Here is a 22,435-nt window from a genome sequence, read left to right on the forward strand (position 1 = left end):
ATGAAAACCCAACAATCCCAGAATGAGGTTAATTCAAGTTGATTACTTAAAACACAAGAATACATTTCTCTTCTCAGTGTTTTGAGGTTCAGTCATATGTGACTAATGGGAAGGATCTAATGCAAATAAAAGAACAAAGTCAACTCTGATCCAAATCAGTACAGGTATCAGTTACAAAGGAGATATGTCCTTTGCTACATGCTATTCATTTAACTCGAAAGTCATTTGCGCAGATGTTCATATTGTCATGCTTCATTGATGCAGTTAAGTGGGGATTGAACCTACCTATCCACTTAAAGTTCTCTGACTCCCTTTATTATTAAAGACCCTACACAGTAAGAATTTTGAATCCTTAATTTGTGCTGATTATACTCTGAGCAACCGCAAATTTTATAGCTATGCTTTGTGAAGCCAACTCATTATGGATGATCTGATGGTATTTAATGAAGCTCAAATATTACCTGCCAAAGTTCCATACTAATTGCACTATCAAGTTGTACAAGGCGAGTCTCCAGATGCATGGACTGGCTATCTGGATTATTAAGGTTGATTGCTGTGCTTTGGTTGTGGTGACGCTGGATCTGTCCCAAGTGTGTACGCAGGTTGTCACATAGTTTGCGGAATTCTGCTTTTCGAGTGTACTGCAAGCAGAACTTAAAAGCTGAAAAAAAAATTTGATCATATAAAAGCAATTCCAAAATCAAATTTCCAGAACCAAAAGCAACAGATTACAAATTTCAGCAATAAGCAGAACAAGATAGTAAATATTAGAATTCTGAGTTGCTCGCAGATGAGTATGGGAATAGGAGACTCTTGTACATTCAATGGGATTCATCTAATTGTGGAATGTTTCAGATATTCAAGAAAAGACTGAAACATCTCAGTCTAGGTGTTTTTCAAGTAAAATTATTTTGTTATAAATGGAATTAGGCAGAGTAGATAAAACATCAGTCTAAATTCTGCAGATATTGAATGAGACAACATTAAGTATAAAAGAAACATTGTACAAGTTTCTCCTCATCTTTGTGCTATGTTAGAGCCTGTGGAAAACAATAAAAATTTGCAATTAAAGCAGAGATGACATCACCATTAAATATTATTTTCAACAGTTAAGGGAAGGGAGGATCAAAATCACGAGGAGAAAGAAACATGGGAGGGACGAGCTGCAGTTGGTCATGGCACAGGTTAGACAGAAAACGAAGGTCAGCGAAGAAACTCTACCTTGTTGTGCAATATCATGATAAAGGCGCTCCACTTTAGAGTTGTTCCGTAATAAATCCAAACATTGTCTGTAGGACTCCCAAAGAAATTTAACCCATGGAGTTAGCAGCAGACGATCTGTACGATCTTGAGTGTCTTCACCACTAACAGCACTAAGTAGCACGCTGCAAATATTCAACATAAAACAGCTTAAATACATCTTGCCACCCCAGAAGTTTTTGTACAAGAAAATCAGTAACATTTGTACAGAGAAATGGTGGCAGTGTAAAAGCTTAAAAACTGCAAGTGTAGATGAATACTCAAAAAACCAAATTAACTTGGATTGCAGGAGCAACTATTTTGCACATTTATAAAAGGTCTAAATCATGAGCCAAAAACATCCTTTCCAACCAGACTTAACAAAAACTAAATACCTTTAAAGAAGCAGCACGTCAAAACACTGCAGACAATACAACATACTACAAACAAGCAGTCATTAATATGACATCTGAGTTTCAATGCTGTGCATAAATCTTAGCCATTTTGAGAAATACTGAAGTTTTGTTCCCACCAATGCATGTTTCCACAAGTACTTCCTTCAGAAATTAGTTACAGCAAGTTATTCACATTAATCATTTAAGTCATTTTCTCAGCAATAATATATTAGATGTCTGAACTTCTGGAGCAACTTGGTTCTTTTGCTTCAGTTCACTTGGCTTATTCGGATATTACCGCATTCTCAGTATCAACAAATTACATGGTGACCAGTCATCCACCTCCTCACTGATTTATATTAACTCAGTTTAATACTGGTAGCAAAAGAAAAGTTCACTTTTCCAAAATTTGCCAATGTTTGTTCAGAATTCTCAATTATGTCAGATGATTGATTTAATTTAAAGGTGATGGGAGTTTCAGCAATTTATTTTTAAATGCTAGAATGGCAGACCAGCCAGTTACTTAATGATTTTTTTTTAAAAAACATAACGTTTTGTACAAGAAAACCAAGATTTAAAAAAAAAATTCCCAGTTGTGAGCAGCATTCTTTCCCCTCATTAACTAATTAAATCAGCTTGAAAACACTAGCGAGCCCCATTAGTAATAAAGATGTTTCCAGTACAGAACAAAGCACCAGTACAGTACAGAACTTATAACATGGTCATCTTATATGATCTGAAATGCACTTCAAGTGATGGTGTAGGTAAACTCTAGTATGACTCTCAAAAGGAATTTGTGGAAGTAGTTGGAGGTAAAATATCAGGGTTAGGGGAAAGTGCTGAGACAACGAGTCAGAAATTAAGGTGCACAGGTCCTTGAAAATGAAGTTGCAGGTAGGGTAGTGAAGAACACATTTGGCATGTTTGTCTTAATTGGTTAGAACACAATGCAGCAGTTGGAACGTCATATTGTGGCTTTAAAGGGCATTGGTGGGACCACTTAGAATACTGTATTCAATTCTGGTCTACCTGCTACAGGAAGAATGGTGTTAAACTTGGGAGGGTACAGAAGATTTACAAGAATGTTGCCAGGACTAGAGGGTTGAGTTATAGGGAGAGGCTGAATAGGTTAGGTCTTTTTCACCCTGGAACTGAGGCAGCGGGGTAACCTTACAGAAGTGTACAAGCTCATGAGGGCATGGATAGGGTGAATAGCCAAGATCTTTTTCGGGGGGTGGAGGCATCCAAAACTAGAGCCATGGGTTTAAGGTGTGAAGGAAAAGATTTAAAAAGAGACCTGAAGAGTCACTTTTGCACAGAGGGTGGTGCATGTATGGAACAAGCTGCCAACGGATGTAGTGATGGTGAGTACAATTACAACACTTAAAGAAGGCATCTGGATGGATATATGAATAAGGAAGGTTTACATGGTATGAGCCAAATTTGACTAGCTCATTTTCAATTTTTGAGAAGATTTGTAGCTCAGGTTGAAGTTCAGCTTGTAAGTTTGCTCGCTGAGCTGGCAGGTTTGTTCTCAGATGTTTCGTCACCATGCTCAGTAACATCAGTGAGCCTCCAGTGAAGCGATGGTGTTCTGTCTCACTTTCTACTTATGTGCCTTGGTCTCTTCAGTGGGTGATATCATTTCCAGTTCTTTTACTCAGTTTATTAAACAGGGTCCAAATTGGTGCATTTCTTTTGGTGTGTTCTGGTTTGAATGCCAGACCTCTAGGAAGTCCCATGCGTGTCTCTATTTAACCTGTCCTAGGATGGATGTGTTGTCCCAGTTGAAGTGGTATCCTCCTTCGGCTGTATGTAAGGATAGCAGTGATAGAGGGTCATGTCTTTTGGTGGCTAGTTTCCTGCCTGTCTCTCCGATGCAGCATTTGTTACAGTCCTTGCATGGTATTTTGTAAATGACATTTGTTTTGCTGGTTATTGGTACAGAGTCCTTTAGGTTCATCAGTAGCTGTTTCAGTTGTTAAGTAGGTTTGTGGGCTACCACGATGCTCAAGGGGTCACAGTAGTCTGGTAGTCATCTCCAAGATGTCTTTGATGTATGGTAGTGTGGCTAGAGTTTCTGCGTGCGATGTGTCTACTTGTTTGGGTTTGTTGTATAAGAATCGGCAGATTGTGCTTATCAGGTACCCAATCTTCTTGAATACGCTGTACAGGTATTTTTATTCTGCTGCATGCAGTTCCTGGGTGCTGCAGTGTGTTGTGGCTCATTTAAATAATGTCTTGGTGCAGCTGCGTTCGCATAATTGCTCCTGGTAGTTAAGTTGCTTTCCTGGAGATGCTGGTCTGCAGTTCTCCATTAACTATTCCATTTTGTGATCCAACGCAAACTTTGGGTCTGCTACGTGGATGACACCTTTGTCATCACAAAACAGAAAAAATTAGAGGATATATCATCAACAACATTCTTACTGGCATAAATTTCATAAAAGAGGATAGACTCCCTTTCCTAGATATCACAGTGGAAGGAACAGTTAATGGACAACTGCAGAGCTGCGTCTACAGGACAGCAACACACACAGACCAGATACTTAGCTATAGAAGCAATCATCCCAACACCCAAAAACAGAGCTGCATCAGGACATTTAAACGGACCAGAATACACTGCAGTACTGAGGAACTACAAGCATGTAGAACAAAAAGTACCCATACAGTGTATTCAAGAACAGGTACCCGATAAATACATCCACCAATGCTTAAACAAAGCCAAACAAATAAACACAACACACCCAGAAAATCTAGCCACACAACCATACAAAGACGTCTCAGAGATGACTATCAGACTATGGTGGCCCCTTGGAATCGTGGTAGCCCACAAACCTACCAACACACTGAAAGAGCTACCTGATGAACCTGGAGGATCCCATACCAACAACCAGCAAAATAAATGCCATTTACAAAATACCTTGCAAGAACTGTAACAAACACAACATCAGAGTCATAGAGATGTACAGCATGAAAACAGGCCCTTCGGTCCAACCTTTCCATGCCGACCAGATATCCCAACCCAATCTAGTCCCACCTGCCAGCACCCAGCCCATACCCCTCCAAACCCTTCCTATTCATATACCCAGCCAAATGCCTCTTAAATGTTGCAATTGTACGAGCCTCCACCACATCCTCTGGCAGCTCATTCTATACACATACCATCCTCTGCATGAAAACGTTGCCCCTTAGGTCTCTTTTATATCTTTCCCCTCTCACCCCGAACCTATGCCCTCTAGTTCAGGACTCCCAAACCCCAGGGAAAAGACCTTGTCTATTTATCCTATCCATGCCCCTCATCATTTTGTAAACATCTATAAAGGTCACCCCACAGCCTCCAACGCTCCAGGGAAAACAGCCCCAGCCTGTTCAGCCTCTCCCTATAGCTCAAATCCTCCAACCCTGGCAACATCCTTGTAAATCCTTTCTGAACCCTTTCAAGTTTCACAACATCTTTCCGATAGGAAGGAGACCAGAATTGCACGCAATATTCCAACAGTGGCCTAACCAATGTCCTGTACAGCTGCAACATGACTTCTCAACTCCGTACTCAATCCTCTGACCAATAAAGGAAAGCATACCAAACGCCTTCTTCACTATCCTATCTACCTGCGACTCCACTTTCAAGGAGCCATGAAACGGCACTCCAAGGTCACTTTGTTCAGCAATACTCCCTAGGACCTTACCATTAAGTGTATGAGTCCTGCTAAGATTTGTTTTCCTAAAATGCAGCACCTTGCATTTATCTGAATTAAACTCCATCTGCCACTTCTCAGCCCATTGGCCCATCTGGTCCAGATCCTGCTGTAATCTGAGGTAACCCTCTTCGCTGTCCATGACACCTCCAATTTTGGTGTCATCTGCAAACTTACTAACTGTACCTCTTATACTCACATCCAAATCATTTATGTAAATGACAAAAAGTAGAGGACCCAGCACTGATCCTTGTGGCACTCCACTGGTCACAGGCCTCCAGTCTGAAAAACAACCCTCCACCACCACCATCTTTGAGCCAGTTCTGTATCCAAATGGCTAGTTCTCCCTGTATTCCATGAGATCTAACCTTGCTAATCAGTGTCCCATGGGGAACCTTGTTGAACGCCTTACTGAAGTCCATATAGATCACATCTACTGTACATCTACATCAGACAGAGGCAGAAAACTAACCACCAGGATACACTTACACCAACTAGCCACTAAAGGACATGACCCACTATCATTAGTATCCTTACAAACAGACGAAGAATGATACTACTTTCGATTGGGACAACACATCCATCCTAGGACAGGCTGAACAGAGATACATATGGGAATTCCTAGAGGCCTGGCATTCAAACCAGAACTCCTCCAATAAACACAAATTTGGACCCCATTTACTAACCTTTGAGCAAAGGAACCGGAAATGATATCACACCTTAAGAGCCCGAGACACAAATAGAAAGCGGGACAGAACACATGTGCTTCACTGAAATCTCACTGACATTACATAGCACAGTGACGAAACATCTCAAAACAAATGTGCCAGTTCAGCGAGCAAACTTACAACCAGGACACTGTCAGATTGGGATGCCTGGTCAGCAGAGGAGTTTTACCAAAGGGTCTGTTTTCATTCTGTATGACTTTGGAGCAAGGCTATCCAAATTCCCCTTGCAGTAAGCTGACACAAAATGTGCTAACCATTCCATAACACATACTTTTGATTGAATTAAAAAAAAGTGTGGTTTTATGCTTTCATAGGATGTGGGCATCACTGACTAGGCCAGCATGCATTGCCCATCCTTAATTGCTCAGAGGGTAGTTAAGAGTCAATCACATTGCTCTGGGTCTGGAGTCACATGTAGGTCAGGCCAGGTAAAGATGGCAGTTTCCCTCTCTAAAGGACATCAGATGGGTTTTCCCAACAATCTTCAATGTCATTAGATTCTTAATCACAGGATATTTTTATTGAACCCAAATTCCACCATTTGCCATGGCAGGATTTGAACGTGGGCCTCAACACAATACCTGGATCTTTGAATTAGCAGTCCATAATACCACCACTAGGCCATTGACTTCCCCCTTAAAAATCAATCTAATTCTGTCAACAGAAATTCATGACAGCAATTAACTGGCCAGCTTCCATCAGGTCAGACACTGTACACAGGTCATACCTGTAAGAAAAGTATGGTAAAACAACCATGCACCAAAACTACACAGCTGTGTAAACACAGCTCCAGTTTTTAAATAAATTACTCTGAATTTCCTGTGTCATTTAATGCACATTGCTGTATTCTGTTAGAAGGTTACAGTTTGATTTATGACTTTAGGTAAATCAGAGCATCAGGCTATTCACTGTTACCAACGAAGGAACTTCAGTGCAGAGTACTGATGTTACACATTCTTTCATGTCTGCTTGGGGACTGCCAAACAAGAGCATGCAAGTAAAACTTTTCATATCCCACAATTTAAAAGAGGTCAGAACGATCAAACTGCCAGCTTGAAATCAAAGACAATACCATTTTCTGGCCTTAAAAGCAAAACCATTTAAACAAAGCACTACACCACTGTAGAATAATCAACCTAAACTCCTATCAATCATTTATCACAAATTTATTTTCAGTAATTTCAGAGGTCAGCACACAAAATCACAAAAGTCAATTCTTTTGGACTCCAGATGCACAAGACACTGAAACCAAAACTCGTGACAGCTTACCTCTCTGGAGTTTGAATATTGTCCAAGTCTTCAATATCAAGTACCATCTGTTGAGACTCTCCTTTAGCAGCTTCAGTTTTTTCCTCAGCTAACTTCAGATAAGCTCTAACCACATCCTCTAAGGACTTGATATTTACCTGTAAAAATGCAAAAAAAAGAGAAAAAAAACATAAAGGTATGCCAGCAGAATCAAAGCCAAACTCTTGCCTAACATAAAACTGGCCAATTTGGTAATAACCAGTGTCACAATTAAGAATTTAAGTATCCATGAAACTGTTGAGGTATAGAATTGATTTCAAAATGTTGCTTTAATGCATCAAGCACTCACACATTTAAAAAATGTGGTAAAAGCAGTTGCCATATTACCATGATCTGTGGATGTAACTGCTTGCCAGCTTACTACCATAATGAATATCACATCCATTTTGTTGTGACACACTGGATGGTGGCTGGTAGGGAGTGTAGAAGTCTAACCCTTTTTGACAGCAAACAGCAAAAGACAAACAAAAAAATCCTAAACAGATAGAGGTCAGGCTAAATCTGCAAAAACAGTATTAGCCAAAATAAAAAAAGTCTGTGGCAATATGCCAGTGAAATGAAGTACAGGAGAGAATTGTCAAAATTTCTTCAAAACAAGGCAGACAGACAATTTAGCATGAAGTGCATCATTAGATTGGATTACTTAGTGTGGAAACAGGCCCTTCGGCCCAAGTCCACACCGACCCACCGAAGAGCAAACCACCCAGACCCATACTCCTACGTTTACCCCTTCACCTAACACTACGGGCAATTTAGCATGGCCAATTCACCTAACCTGCACATTTTTGGATTGTGGGAGGAAACCGGAGCACCCGGAGGAAACCCACGCAGACACGGGGAGAATGCGCAAACTCCACACGGACAGTCGCCTGAGGCGGGAGTTGAACCCGGGTCTCTGGCGCTGCGAGGCAGCAGTGCTAACCACTGTGCCACCCAAATGGCTTTTGTACAAAATAAATCGAATTGTGCTGTCTGAATCGAGTAGTCCTATCATAACTGCAATTCAGCACCCTTGGGAGATAGAAGTATATACACATGTAAATGGTTATCGTACAGCACTATAAATGCCGAGTGGATAACAGCTAGTCGGAGCCAAACACTTCGGAGGAGCCACTGAAGCAAAATTGGAAGCAACAACTATTTTTGAATTTCAATAGGTAGAAGAGTAGATAGATAACAGGCTGACATTTCATTGAAAAATAATCCATCCATTCCGGGATTAAGGTCGAAACACTTAAATGACCAAGTTCAATGACTTTCAATTAAATATTTACTGCCAGATCCTGGGACAACGAATCTCAAAAGGAGTCCAGAAAGTCTGGGTGAGGTTATTATGAATTCCATGCTTTTAAAATGTAACTTTTTATTTTGGTCAAAGAAAAATAAAAAAGGAGAAACTGGAGTAAAAGCTTTACTTCCACATCCTACTCAACTATAGATCAAATTAGATATCATTCAACCTTCTTGCCTTGTATAACCCAGATTTCTGTTTACCGAGACAGATTTATATGTTTTCAATATTTATTGTAAGTTAGAGTTTGCGATCTAGTAATAATGTTTCTGCATCTCCAAAGTTAATTATTAACTTGCAAGTATTTCTGTAGCTATGGTGATTTTTATTAAAAAAGTGTTACAGCCCTACCTTTAAAGTTAATAGGATTTTTATATACACTAGTCACTAAACAAAGTAAATAAAACTCTACTTTGCAAAGTCATGAGCTTAATAGAAACACCTTTGGCTTAGAGATCTTTTGTTGCTGGCAACATCCTTGGATGAATAAGGCTGTAAAGACTGGTGGTCCTGAAGAGGCAAGAATTTAGCAAAACTAGATGACCTTAGAGTAAAGGCTGTGTGTTAGCCCCACTCTAGACTTGCTGGTATAAAACCCTGAAGAGGTTACTTAAACGCCAAGTAGGTTTAAGTTCAGATGCACAGTAGCTCCAGTAAAATCGCTGTCTGTGTCGCAGACTAAAAATTTACAGGTGACTTAAACCTATTGAGATGGGGACACCTTTGACAGTATTGTACAAAGTGGTGTTTCTGGGTACAATACAAAAGCTGCTGTTTTTCTTTTAGTAAAAAGAATATACATTGTATAAGTTGAAGTTTATAAAAGATGGTTTGATTTATTCTATTTTATTTTGCATTAAACAGTTTTATTCTTTAGGCAAAATCTGCAGTATTGCATACGTGTATTTCAACAAGAGACCATTTAAAACCAAAACAAAAATCAAAACTCAATACATCAAGCCATGTTTGAATCTGGCTTATCTAGACATATAATCAAAAAAAAAAATCAAATTGGTTGGGGTCATAACATCAGTTTTAGCCCATTACTTGAACTATTGGAAAAGTAACTCTCTTCTGGATTGGCATTTACCTCATCCCACTGCCACTAAAACTTGCACCATGACTCAAGCTTGATTTGTCAAAAACTCTGCTGTTCAATTTTCTGCATTTTAAATTAGTATAAACAAACTTATGGAAAAGCACTTCACAAACGTATTCTTTTCACATTTCACTCCTATCCTTAAACTATCCCACTGGTTCCTTCATTGCGTTGCTCACCCGACCTCAAACTTGCAATCAAACATCCAGTTCATGTGCTCTCCTCTTGCCTCTAAACTTGCGTCCATCACACCCTAAAAAGACCTTTTTTTAGCCTTGTCTCTTTTCATGCAATCTATTTCAATTTACTTCTCTTAGTTCCTATTCCATTTTTTTCTGTGGGATACTTGCACATTGAACAGATATTGGCTGACAGTTATGTCCCTGTTCATATGCAGAGAGTCTTTCTACTGCTGTATTTTCAAAGTGCAAATAAATGCACAAGGACAAGTGAGAAATAGAAAAATATGCACATTAAAAGCAATGGTAAAATCATTTAGATTTTGGATTCCATAAATACTATTTGAACAATAATTGGCCACTAAAAATGTTACTTGCAAATTTCCAATTGGCCAACTTCAGAAACATAAAACTTGGAAGAAACTAGATTATTAATTTCCATGCCATGAACTTTTTCAATCTGTGTACATAACATTCCACAAGTTCAACTTACCTGCTGGCAGATATTCTTGTATTGATACAATCCTTCCTTTGCTAAGTGGCTCTTGCGAAGATCCACACAGAGCTCCAGGTATTTGAGCATGATCGGCTCGTGTATTTTCTGCCATGTTCGATGTTTTTTGCTTTTAATAACATCATACAACACATCAAGAGCAGGTTGTTTTTTGCCAACTTCCAAGAACTCTGCAAGTAAACAATAGAGTTTATATTAAGGATCCACAGATCACAAATTTGTAATAAAAACATTCACCAAATTTTAAACAAGGCAGTGTAACCAAGAAGTCAAGACTGACAATAGAACTTTTCCACTTGACTTATTTAATACAACATTTGTGGATGACTTTGGTTATCCAGCTTATAAATGTTATTCAATTAGGAAAGCTAATTCTAACAAAAATATCAACATTTTCTCAAGCAGGTCAGAAGTATTGAATTGAATTTATTGTCACGTATACAGAGACAGTGAAAAAGCTTTGTCTTGCTAGCAATACAGGCAGATCAAATAGTTAAGTAGCCTAGACAGTAAATAATAGATAAACAGTGGCGAAAACAAAAACACAGATAAAGGCGAATGTTAAGAGTCCATTCAGTATTCTAATAAATCGTGCAGAAACTGTTTCGAAACCGGCTGGTGCGTGTGTCCAGGCTTCTGTACCTTCGCCCTGATGGTAGAGGTTGTAGAAAAACATTGCCAGGGTGGGATGAATCTTCGAGAATGCTAACGGCCTTTCCTTGGCAGCGGGCCTAGTAGATGGATTCTAAAAGGTAGGAGGTTGGTCTTTGAGATTGTCCGGGCAGAGTTCACTACTCTCTGTAACCGTCTCAGATCTTGAATGGTATAGTTGCCATACCAGGTAGTGATACATCCAGACAGAATGCTCTTGATGGCACACCTATAAATGTTGGCAAGGGTATTCGCCGTCATGCCAAATTTCCTGAGCTGCCTGAGGAAGAAAGGCTTTTGAAACCAGCGCATCCACACGAAGAGTCCAAGAAAGCTTGTTGTGGATTACCACTTCCAGGAGTTTGACATTCTCCACGCGTTCCACTTCGCTGTTAACGTGTAGGGGGGTATGAGTGACATCCTGCTGAAAGTCAATAATGAGTTCCTTGGTTTTGCCGGCATTGAGAGCAAGTTGTTCTTTGCACCATTTTTCCAGGTCTTCCACCTCCTGTTTGTAGTCTGTTTCATCGCCATCTGAGATTGGACTGACTATGGTGGCATCATCAGCGAACTTGTAAATGGCATTAGTCTGGTATTTGGTGACGCAGTCATGGGTATACAGTGAGTACAGTAGGGGACTGAGTACGCACCCCTGGTGGGCGCCATTGTTGAGCATTAGTGACAATGAAATATTGTCCCCAATCTTCACCTATTGTGGCCTGTGGCTCAGGAGACTGAGGATCCAGTTGCAGAGAGTGGGGCTTAGTCCGAGATCACCAAGTTTAGCAATCAGACTCAAGGGGATAATAGTGTTAAAGGCTAAACTGTAGTCAATGAGTAGGATTCTTACGTAGCTGTTCTTGGTGTCAAGATGTTCTAGGGAGGAATGAAGGGCAGGTGATATGGCATCTGATGTGGATCTGTTGGTCCGATAGGTCATGTGTAGTGGGGAGGCTGGAGTTGATTAATGCCATGACCAGCTTTTCAAAGCACTTCATGACCACCGAAGTTAGGCCACTGGGCGGTAGTCAAGGAGACAGGCTGCATGAGCCTTCTTAGGCACAGGGATGATGTTGGCCCTCTTGAAACAGGCAGGGATGGTGGCGTGCCGCAGGGAGAATTGAAGATGTCTGAGAAGACTTCTGCCAGTTGATCTGTGCATGCTCCGAGTGCACAGCCTGATACGCCATCTGGTTCCATTGCAAATCCCAGTAAATTGCGAGAATTGCTTGCACATAAACTCTAGATATAGAAATTAGGCCAGGATATTTCTATGAAATATATTGCTCCCATTACCATGGTTACAAAAGTAGCATCAAGCAGCCCTTAGGACTCCAATTTACTTTAGAATAAGTGGAAACTTGCCACTGCTTGGTACGAAGAACACTGATTGTTGTGGAACGGAGGTCCAACTGAAAGATTTGAACAAATAGGAGCAGAATTAAAAAGAAACTCCAAGGCAATAATCTCAAGCGTACTACCGAACCATAAGCAAACTGGCATAGAGTAAATGATTTTCCGTTTATGAGGCAGTGGCACTGGTACCATGGTAGAAAAGGTTCCAGTGGGGCAGGCAGTGCTCGGTTGTGAATGGGTGTGCGTGTGTGTTTGCATGCACACGTGGCAAGTCTATTCAACTATCTAATGGACAAGGACTCTTACAAACCAAAAGGTGGATAAATCTCCAGGAGTATCACAGGACAATGTGGGAAGCTAGGGAAGACCGTGCAGGGGCCCTAGCAAAGATATTTGTGTCATCTACACCCACAGTTGAGATACCGGATGACTAGAGGATGGCTGATGTGCTTTTATTTAAGAAAGGCTGCAAAGGAAAGCAGGGAAATAATAGACATGAGAGTCTGACATCAGTGGTGGTTAAGTTGTTGGAGGGGATTCTTACAGATAGGATTTACCTGCATTTATCTGGCTTGATGGCAAGAGAGTGGAAGAGGGGTGTTGTTTTTAGGATGGGAGGCCTGTGACCAATTGTGTTCTGTAGAGATTGTTGCTGGGTCCATTTTTGTCTGTCATTCATATAAATGACTTGGATAAGAATTTGGGAGGCATGGTTATTAAGTTTGTGGATGTCACCATTATTGGTGGTATAGTCAAAAGTGAAAGTTATTAGAGATTACAAAGGAATCTTGAACAATTGGGTCAAGTGGGCTGAAGAGTGACAGATGGAGCTTAATTTACATAAATGTAAGGTATTGCATTTTGGTAAAAGGGCAGAATTTATACAATTAGTTGCAGGGCTGGGTAGTGTTGCTGAAAAGAGACCATGGGGTTCAGGTACATAATTCTTTGAAAGTTGCATCACAAGCAGACAGGATGGTTAATAAAGAGTTTAGCGTGCTTACTTTCATTGCTCAGACCACTGTGCAAGGGAGTTGGATCATTTTGAGGTTACACAGGATGTTAGCAAACCCACTTTTGGAGTACTCTATTCTGGCTGCCCTGCTATGGAAAGGATATTATTAAAATTGGAGAAGGTTCAGAAAAGCTTTACCAGGATGTTGCTGACACTGGATGGAGAGAGTTATAAGGACAGGCTAAGACCTTTTTGCCTGAAGCATAGAAGGCCGAGGAGTGACCTTAGGAGGTTTATAAAATCATGAGGGGCATTGAAAAGGTGAATATTAAAAAGGTCTTTGCCCTAGGGTGGAGGAGTTCAAAACTTGGAGCGTATTAAAGTAAGAGAAAGATTTAAAAAGCAATTTGAGGAGCAATGTTTTCCCCACAGGTGGTTCATACATGGAATGAACTGCCAGATGAAGTAAATGCAGGTACAGATACAACATTTGAAAGACATTTGATAGGTATATGAATGAGAAAGGTTGAGTGATATGGGCCAATTGCAGACAAGTGGGACCAATGTAGAAACTTGGTCGGCAAGGACTAGTTGGACAGTTGGACTAGTTGTTTCATATTGTATGACTGAGAAGAGGTTGAGTAGGTAGAGCCTGCTCTCATCGGAATATAGAAGAATGACAGGCAGCCTTTTTGAAACATAAAAAATTCTTAGGGATTCTTACCCTTCACAGAGTAGATGCGCAAATGTTGTTTCTGCTAATGGGACGGTCCAAGGCCCGAGTGCATAATCTCAAAGCAATGGGTCACCCATTTAAAATAGAGATTAAGGAATTTCTTCTCTCGGATATTGAATTTGTGGAATTCCTTACTGCAAGTAGCTGCTGAGGTTGGGTTGTTCAGTACATTCAGGACAATTTTTTAATAAGGCCAATCAAGAGTTATGGGGAAAAACAGCAGGAGAGTGAGGTTGAAGACTATTAAATCAGCTCATGATCTCACTGCACGGTGGAGCAAACTTGATGGGCCAAACATCCTACTTCTGCTCGCAGTCACAGGAAGGGAAAGACTTGTTTGAATATCAATCATCTCAGTTTCAGAACATCAGTACAGGAGTTCCTCAGGATACTGCCCTCAGCTTGACCATTTTAAGATGGTTAATTTCACCAGTGCGCAGTGTGTACCATTTACAAAGATGCACTACATTAATCATAGAGCCTCAAAAGTACTGTACAACCAATGATCTGTGCAACCTAGAAGGACAATTACAGCAGATGCTTGCTAACTCCAATTGCAAGCTTACCTCCTAACCACATACCAGACTTGGAACTATCACTGTGTTAAAAAAACAATTCTGAAACTCCCCTAACAGTAGTGTGGCAGCACCTCCATTGAGGGACTGCAACAATTCTCGAAGGTGTCTCATCACAAACTTCTCCAAAGCATAAAGTTGACGTGGTTAACAACACCCATATCCCATGAAGTAAAGGAGACATCCATGCCTCTTAAAAGGGAACCCATAATGGACACGTCATTGGCTTTTTGCAATCAGATATCCCGATAGCCACACGTTCCTCATTGGGATCTTGCCCAGAGGATCTGCTGGGTTCAAATTTCACCAGCCTCCATATTCTATTCATTAAGAGCTACCTATTTTGACTCTGCCAGTAGATCCATCAGCAGCCCTCTCTATAGTCCATTCACCCACGAACAAGTTTATAATTGTGTAGGGTCACAATAGCATTGTGGTAATGTCACCGGACTAATAACCTAGTATGTCCAGGCTAACGATGTGGGGATGCAGATTAAAGTCTCATTAAAGGAGTTTAAATTCAATTTAAAAATCTGAATTTAAGTCTCACTAATTGTGACTATGAAACCATTGTTGACGCATTTTTACAGCAATGTCCTTTAGGAAAAGGAAATAACTGTCCTAACCTGACCTGGTTCATAGGTATCTCAAGAACAGCAGCGGCAGCAATGTGGCTGACTCTCAATGTGACCTCAGAAGTGGTTTCACAAGCTGCTCAATTCAAAGTCAATTAGGGATGTGCAACAAATGCTAATCTTTCCAGTGATACTCAAATCCTAACAAAGCATGTTGAAACTTCTCTTCAGAAGCCACTCCTTCAGCCATTAAATATAAGTCAGCTTTGATTATTTTCTTGAACTCATCCACCATATCTTCCCATTTCCTGCCATCTGAGCGCAAATGTGTCAGTCTCCCAATACCATAACAGAGACATCAAGCACCATCCTGCTCTCAAAACTACAGACTTATAGCAAAGATAGTCTCCTGCTACATCCTGTTTTTATTTCCAACAATAAAAACCAGTCCCTTCAAATCTTGATTCTTGACTTGCTCATTCATTTCTATCATGGAACTTATGAATTTTTATCAGAATTAACAGCTTCCACTCAATCAGCTTTGCTACGCTATGCTTCCTACTCCCCCAGGAAAGCACCTGTCCCTTCACATAACCCTGAACATGGTTCACTCTCTCACACCATTCGCATGCCCACTTACTGCAGGGTGTACACCTCTTTTTCTATTGATCCCATTCTTAATATTCCCTCTATACAACATGCAACTAACTTCTCAATTACAGATAGACTTCCTCTGAACACTACCATTGCTACCCATTTAAATTTCTACAACATTACAGCATTTAACTGACTGAACGGATATGACCGATTTATCCTTCTTGCATCACCTCTCCCCCACTGGCCTGTTCAACAGGATTGCCCCTGCTTAGAACACCAAATTCCCTTTGAAATCCCTTTTCCTTCAAGATGCTTCTTAGAATGCACCTCTTCAAACCAGCTTTCAGTCACATTCTTTGATTTAGTGTTAAGTGTTCCATATGCTTCTGAAGCATATGGAACTCTTTTGTTCAAGGAAAGATGACAAAGATCTTATTTTAAATGTCATTTCAACATATCCAAAATCCAGTCATGGGTGTAGCTGAACAGTGTAAAAGCTAACTGTAAAAGGCAAGCTTATCAGCACACTAGGCATCTCAAGTGAGTGCCAAGATACAGTGGAAATGAAAAGTGAGCCATTTCTCAAAAGAACACTTCCAGCTGTTACAAAAAAATTATTTATAGTGACAGAATGATACACACACATCAACATACATAAATCAAGTCAATAATTGACTCAGGGTTTTGTTTTTAATGTGATACAAGTATATTATATATGACCTAAATAAGAAATGTCTTTTTGGAAAGTTCATGAGATCATCAGCAGATCACTGGATTGTGCAGATCAATGATGAAATGCATGATTACAGCATGCTGATACTCAGACCAACGTTCACTTGGACAAGGAAAGAGAGACTGACAATGATAGCCCATATATGACTGGTTATATTCCACCCCCCCCGCGCAATGCAGTGTATCACTTGGAGCTGGTGTACTTGGTCACCTTCTCTGCCCCTGCTGACACTTCTTGACCAGTGCCACTGGCAGCAGTAGACATGGTAGTCTGGATCTCTCAGAAGCTGATGGTGCCACACTTGTTGTAATAGGCCAGGTGTAAAGAGTCCCCTATGATGCACTTGAAAATATCATTGATGAACAAGTTCATCATGCTCATGGCCTTTGAGATGTCAAGAGTCAGGGTGAACCTGCTTCACTTTGGAGATGTACACAAAGTAACTTTCCTGGACTTAGTCCTCCTCTTGCTGTACTTCATGCCTTTCTTAGCAACCTCCTTTGCAACTTGCCCTTCTTTTCCTCAACTATGGTGACAGTCAACTTCTGAATTGGATTGATTAGGCGAGAAGGCAAAGGAAAATCCAAAGGAATTAAAATCATACAGATCATTATGTCGACCAAAGATGACAGTCAAAAGGACTGAAAGTTAAATAAAGTCAGTGTGAGACTAACAATTGTCTATTTCATTTGTTAGCAGGAATTCCAAAACGAAGCATTCAGCACAAATCAAACATACGTCAACTATGAAAAGTGATATTTTTCCAAATTTTTAAATCTACATCGTTAGGCTACAGAGTACCGCAAGACTTTGGCAAAACTTCTTCTGACAGAGTCCTTGGGGACAGGAGGACACACTTTCACTCATGTTCGATTGGTCTTATCAGCTATATTTCAGAACCTATATGCAACCTGCAGTCATTGTCACTCATGGCAAATGCTGCTTAAATACTTTTCAGGAAGTTTGTGCGAAGATTTGTAGCTCAGGTGCTCGTTGTTGTGGTTCTGTTCGCCGAGCTGGAAGTTTTTGTTGCAAACGTTTCGTCCCCTGGCTAGGCGACATCATCAGTGCTTGGGAGCCTCCTGCGAAGCGCTTCTTTGATATTTCCTCCGGTGTTTATAGTGGTCTGTCCCTGCCGCTTCCGGTTGTCAGTTTCAGCTGACAACCGGATTCATCCACAAACTCCATCAACAAACACATCGACCTGGACCCAATATACCAACCACTACAGCGGACAGCTGAAACTGACAACCGGAAGCGGCAGGGACAGACCACTATAAACACCGGAGGAAACATCAAAGAAGCGCTTCGCAGGAGGCTCCCAAGCACTGATGATGTCGCCTAGCCAGGGGACGAAACGTTTGAAACAAAAACTTCCAGCTCGGCGAACAGAACCACATACTTTTCAGAAGTTTGTTCACTCCTTCAAAATGTCTTGGCTTGCCTCTGCATGTTCACAATGTGTTTGGTGTCTTCCCGAATAAAGCTTTTCCATTTTGGTCAGTGACAAACTCGAGTCTTCTACGATTCAGCCAGCATGTTTGATTTCAAGACAATCACCAAAACGTATCCAGTCCTCAGAAAGAGTTCCAAGTAAAGTAAAGGATCAGAGCTCTGAGATTAAGCTTTTAAGCAATGTCCCACCCAGTAGAGCATCTCAATCCTGGACAAGTTGCTTGAGGTATTGCTATTGGGTCTTTTTTGACATAGGATTTGAAGCATCTTGTCACGGTGGTGTGTCTCCAAAGTTTTCAAGTGTCAGCTTCAATTCACCAAAAATCTCCATCATGCATATTAACACAAGAGTCACTGCAATCCATTAAACAAGAATGTTTCTTTTTTATAAGAAGGAACAGCATCAGCCACTGTAAATAGATGTTATCACCTTCACTGATAGCTGGTCAAGTTGCCTCAAATTTGACTGGCCTCAAGTCTGGCTGGAATCCTCTGTCTACACTGTGCAGACATACAAGATGTGATTCTCACTAATACAACCAGAGAACCAGATCAATAAAAATTTGGATCAAACAAGGCTGTGTCACTGAACCAACTGAAAAGATTTCCTCCTTTGGTATACAAGCACCAATATTCCATTACTTCTAGGATTGTGTATATACGGACACCGAATCCTTTTATTTTGCTTCAGGTAAGTAAATACAGTATCCAAATTTGTCCCTTAGATCCAAAATACATGATGTCACATCTCCATATTGAATACCATCTACAATAATTTTGACCTTTTAATCTACAGCATGTCATAATTTCCCACTGTCAAACAGCTTATTGTGCCCTCCCAATATGCAAACTCCAAACTGTATGTTGAATAATATAGACAAAATAAAGGGCCATCAGCCTCAATAGTCCATGCTGGTGATTATGTTCCACAAACATTTCCACACATCTGACTTACAATACTGTAAACTTTCAAACCATATTAAATTTTTCTCTCAGGTACTTTAGCATTCTTCAGAAAACAGCTATGCTATTAGCCTCAGCCAGTTTTTGTTGTGCCAACATCAACATTCTAATCACTCAAGACAAGAAATCCCTGATACCTTACAAGGTTACCTTTAGTTACATCATCTTTTTATGGAACACCCTTTGCAGAATCTCAGAGGAAATGCTTTCTGAAAGTTAAAACTACTAAATCTTTTTTTAAAAAAATATTTCCATAAGACACAGGCACTGGTCAAGCTACCACGAAAAGGTGGTGGTGAGTTGCCTTTTTGATCTGCTACAGTTTATATCCTGTAGGTAGACCCATAATGTCATATGAATTACAGGATTTTGATGCAGAATGAACAGCAGGATAGCGAGTGCCTTGAAGGGGAAATTGCACATATACAAGCAGCAAGTCAGACAAGACTTCTCAATGTGATTTGTCTTGATCAGATTAAACAAGTTCATTCACAGACACGAGAGCTCAGAAACTTCACTTGTACTGATGCTAAACTAAGTATTTTTTCTGATATCATCCCCTCCCCACGAGCCCCAATAACTTTACTTTTAACATTTCCTGTCACATATCATGCAAAACCTCCCTTCTTACTGGTTTCATACACTTCCTAATGACCTAGATATCCTTATGGTAATTTTTTTAAAAATATAATCCTTAAAATTTCCAATTTCCTTGGCAATACCCCCTGTAAAATATAGTTTCAAACTAAACCACATTACACACCCCAGATATCACACCCAACTCCCAGTTAATATATCAATGACTGACTATCTTATCACTAACAAAACACCTCCGAGCAAACTAAAGTTAGATAAGACCAGAAGCAGATCAGATAAATCAAACAAAAATTGCCACAATTAGAAAAAAAGTCATTTAGAAAAAAAGGAAGACCTATTATCATGGCAGTACTCAGAACATTCAATGATGGGATTAATTGAGATCTAAACAAAAATAAATACAATCACGACGTTGAAAGGAAGACATTTGGTTTGGTCTGAGGGCCAGTAACAAAAGGGAAGATTAAGATATCCATGAATCATCAGTTTGGCTTTCAACCTCGAAAAATAATCAAACATTATATAGTACCAAACATGCAAAAAGGTAGAGATGTCTTATAATTAGTTTACTGATACATTAATCTGGACTTAAAACTGCAAATTAAATTTCGACTTAAGATAGGAGAATTTCACTTCCGGGACAATGCAGAAATCCAGATGCTTTTCTTGAAGTAAATAAAGGCAAGTGACGAGTGAGCTTGGTTTGCTATATTTTATATAAAAGCGAGTCACTCCTAAGTCGATAAGAGGTCGAGCAACATGTGCATGAGCCACAGGCCTGGTGCAAGGCCGCAGCCTCTCCCTCCTCCAGGCCTGCGCCACCTCAGCCATACGGCCCAGACCAGATCTCTCGCCAAACTAACCCCAGTCGCTCACCATTGGCTCGTTTCAGAGCGTTCTCCGGTCTCTGGAAATATGCCGGCATGGTTTCGGACTCCGCACTCCCTCCCCAACCAGACCCGCCACCAGCGGAGCTGCACGGCGCTGAACCGACGGCTTCAAAATGGAGGCCAGTGTCACGTGACACCCACGACACCCACGTGGACCGCCCGGCGCCCGCCGGCACCTTGCGCAGGCGCACCCCGACATCACGACGCTCAGCGCATGCGCGCTAAGACCCGTTCACTTGAAGCAAGGAAGTCTCTCAGGCTCTGGAATTGCTATGTCTGTGGACTGTGGACAATTTAAAAACCAATTAGCAGCATAGTGGGAAAAAAAAGACCTTTCATGACCCCAGTCTTAAGTTGGGTGCGCCAACTTAAGACTGAGATGAGGAGGAATTTCACCTCTGAGAGGGTTGTTAGTCTTTAGAACTCCTTGCCTCAGAGAACTGTGAGGGCAGGCTCCTGTATATTTAAGGCCGAGGTAGATATATTATTCAGTCGGGGAATCAAGGGTTACGAAGAAAAGGCAGGATAGGAGTGTGGAATCAGTCATTATTCTATTGTGTTGGAGTCGGCTGAAGGGGCCTAATGGCCTACCCTTGTTTCCATTTATTATCTTCATGGTCAATGAAATGCTTCTTAAGTTTGACTTTGTTTCCACTTATTATCTTCATGGTCAATGGAATACTTCTTAAATTTGATCTTTGTTGTCATGCAGGAATGTGTTCAGCAAGCACCCAAAAACAACAACCAGATAATGACCATAATTTTCTTAAAATATGATGACAACTTGAGAGATGAATATTGACACTGGGTAGAAGTCTTCTGTGCTTCAAAATAATACCATAGGATTTTATATATTTTCCTGTGAGGATATAAACTTTAACATCTCATCCGAACAACAGCAACACTGATATTCCAGCTGGGTACTCAGTTTGTTATGGTTTGGAATGGGACTCAACCCTTCTGACTTCAAGCAAGAGTGTGACCAACTGAATCGCAGTTGTCATTATAAGCAATTAGTTTGTTAAAAAACTGATCTATTACTGTTGTTTTGAACAAAGTTTGCAGTTAGGATAAACATTGGATTAAAAATCAAGAAAACATTGTAACACTAGTTATTGGAATTATCATGTTAAAATGTTGCCTTATAGCCAAAGGGGCACCAACTTCACAAAAAAATTATCATGTTTTCATCATCAGCAAATAATACTGTTTCCTGAGATTTCGTGTTGTAGGATTATAAATATGATTATACTGCTGGACCCATAATCCAAAGAACTGAATTAAAATGCTGTTATGCTATGTGGGAATTAGAGGTTACTTTTTAAAAATCTGGAAATAAAGGCTGGCACCAATAAAAGTGAATAGATGGTTTGGCATTTACTAATGTCGTTTAAAGTGGGTGAGTGGGATGCATGTGGTGGACCATCCTTACTTGATTTGATATCATGATGACTCTGATCTCACACTGATTCTTAAGCAGGTTCTTTTCTTTTGAATGTAGACAAGTTTGGAAAATATTTATTTTCAGTACTACAATAATCTGATATTCTTCAGACAAATTTATTTTCCTTAAATAATTAAAATCTACAACTTCAATTTAAATAGTTTGTATTGATATATAATTCTTTTGTAAGAATATCATCAAAGAAATTTTCTGTTTGGAATATCTGATACATTTTTAAAACAAATGTGCTGATTTCAATTAATTTACAAATGGATATTATCAGATTAATTCTGCCTAAGAAAGTGTAGGTCCATGAGACACTATTAGAGCTTTGTCCAGCTTATTCATTATGTCCATGCAGAACAAATCAAAATGTAGGGCATGGCAGTAAAAATATGGGAAATGATGCCATGCCCCAAATCCAATATCCAATCAAAGCAAACCAACTAAGGGGCCT

The 22,435-nt window shown here is 40.2% G+C and overlaps 1 protein-coding gene across 1 annotated transcript in view; it reads right to left on the reverse strand.

The window, feature by feature from the left end:
- Positions 1–20,652, reverse strand: part of eif3s10 (eukaryotic translation initiation factor 3, subunit 10 (theta)) — a 41,955-nt gene extending 21,303 nt beyond the window's left edge. Inside the window, exons 1-5 of the mRNA XM_043712852.1 lie at positions 20,521–20,652; positions 10,431–10,621; positions 7,330–7,466; positions 1,222–1,385; positions 462–661 (exon numbers count right to left, since the gene is read on the reverse strand). Coding sequence (XP_043568787.1) covers positions 462–661; positions 1,222–1,385; positions 7,330–7,466; positions 10,431–10,621; positions 20,521–20,569 — 741 coding nt within the window. The 5' untranslated portion in view covers positions 20,570–20,652. The remainder of the gene's footprint in view (positions 1–461; positions 662–1,221; positions 1,386–7,329; positions 7,467–10,430; positions 10,622–20,520) is intronic.
- Positions 20,653–22,435: the final 1,783 nt, after the last annotated feature.

This window comes from Chiloscyllium plagiosum, chromosome 22, assembly GCF_004010195.1.
Source record: "Chiloscyllium plagiosum isolate BGI_BamShark_2017 chromosome 22, ASM401019v2, whole genome shotgun sequence".
NCBI lineage: Eukaryota > Metazoa > Chordata > Chondrichthyes > Orectolobiformes > Hemiscylliidae > Chiloscyllium > Chiloscyllium plagiosum.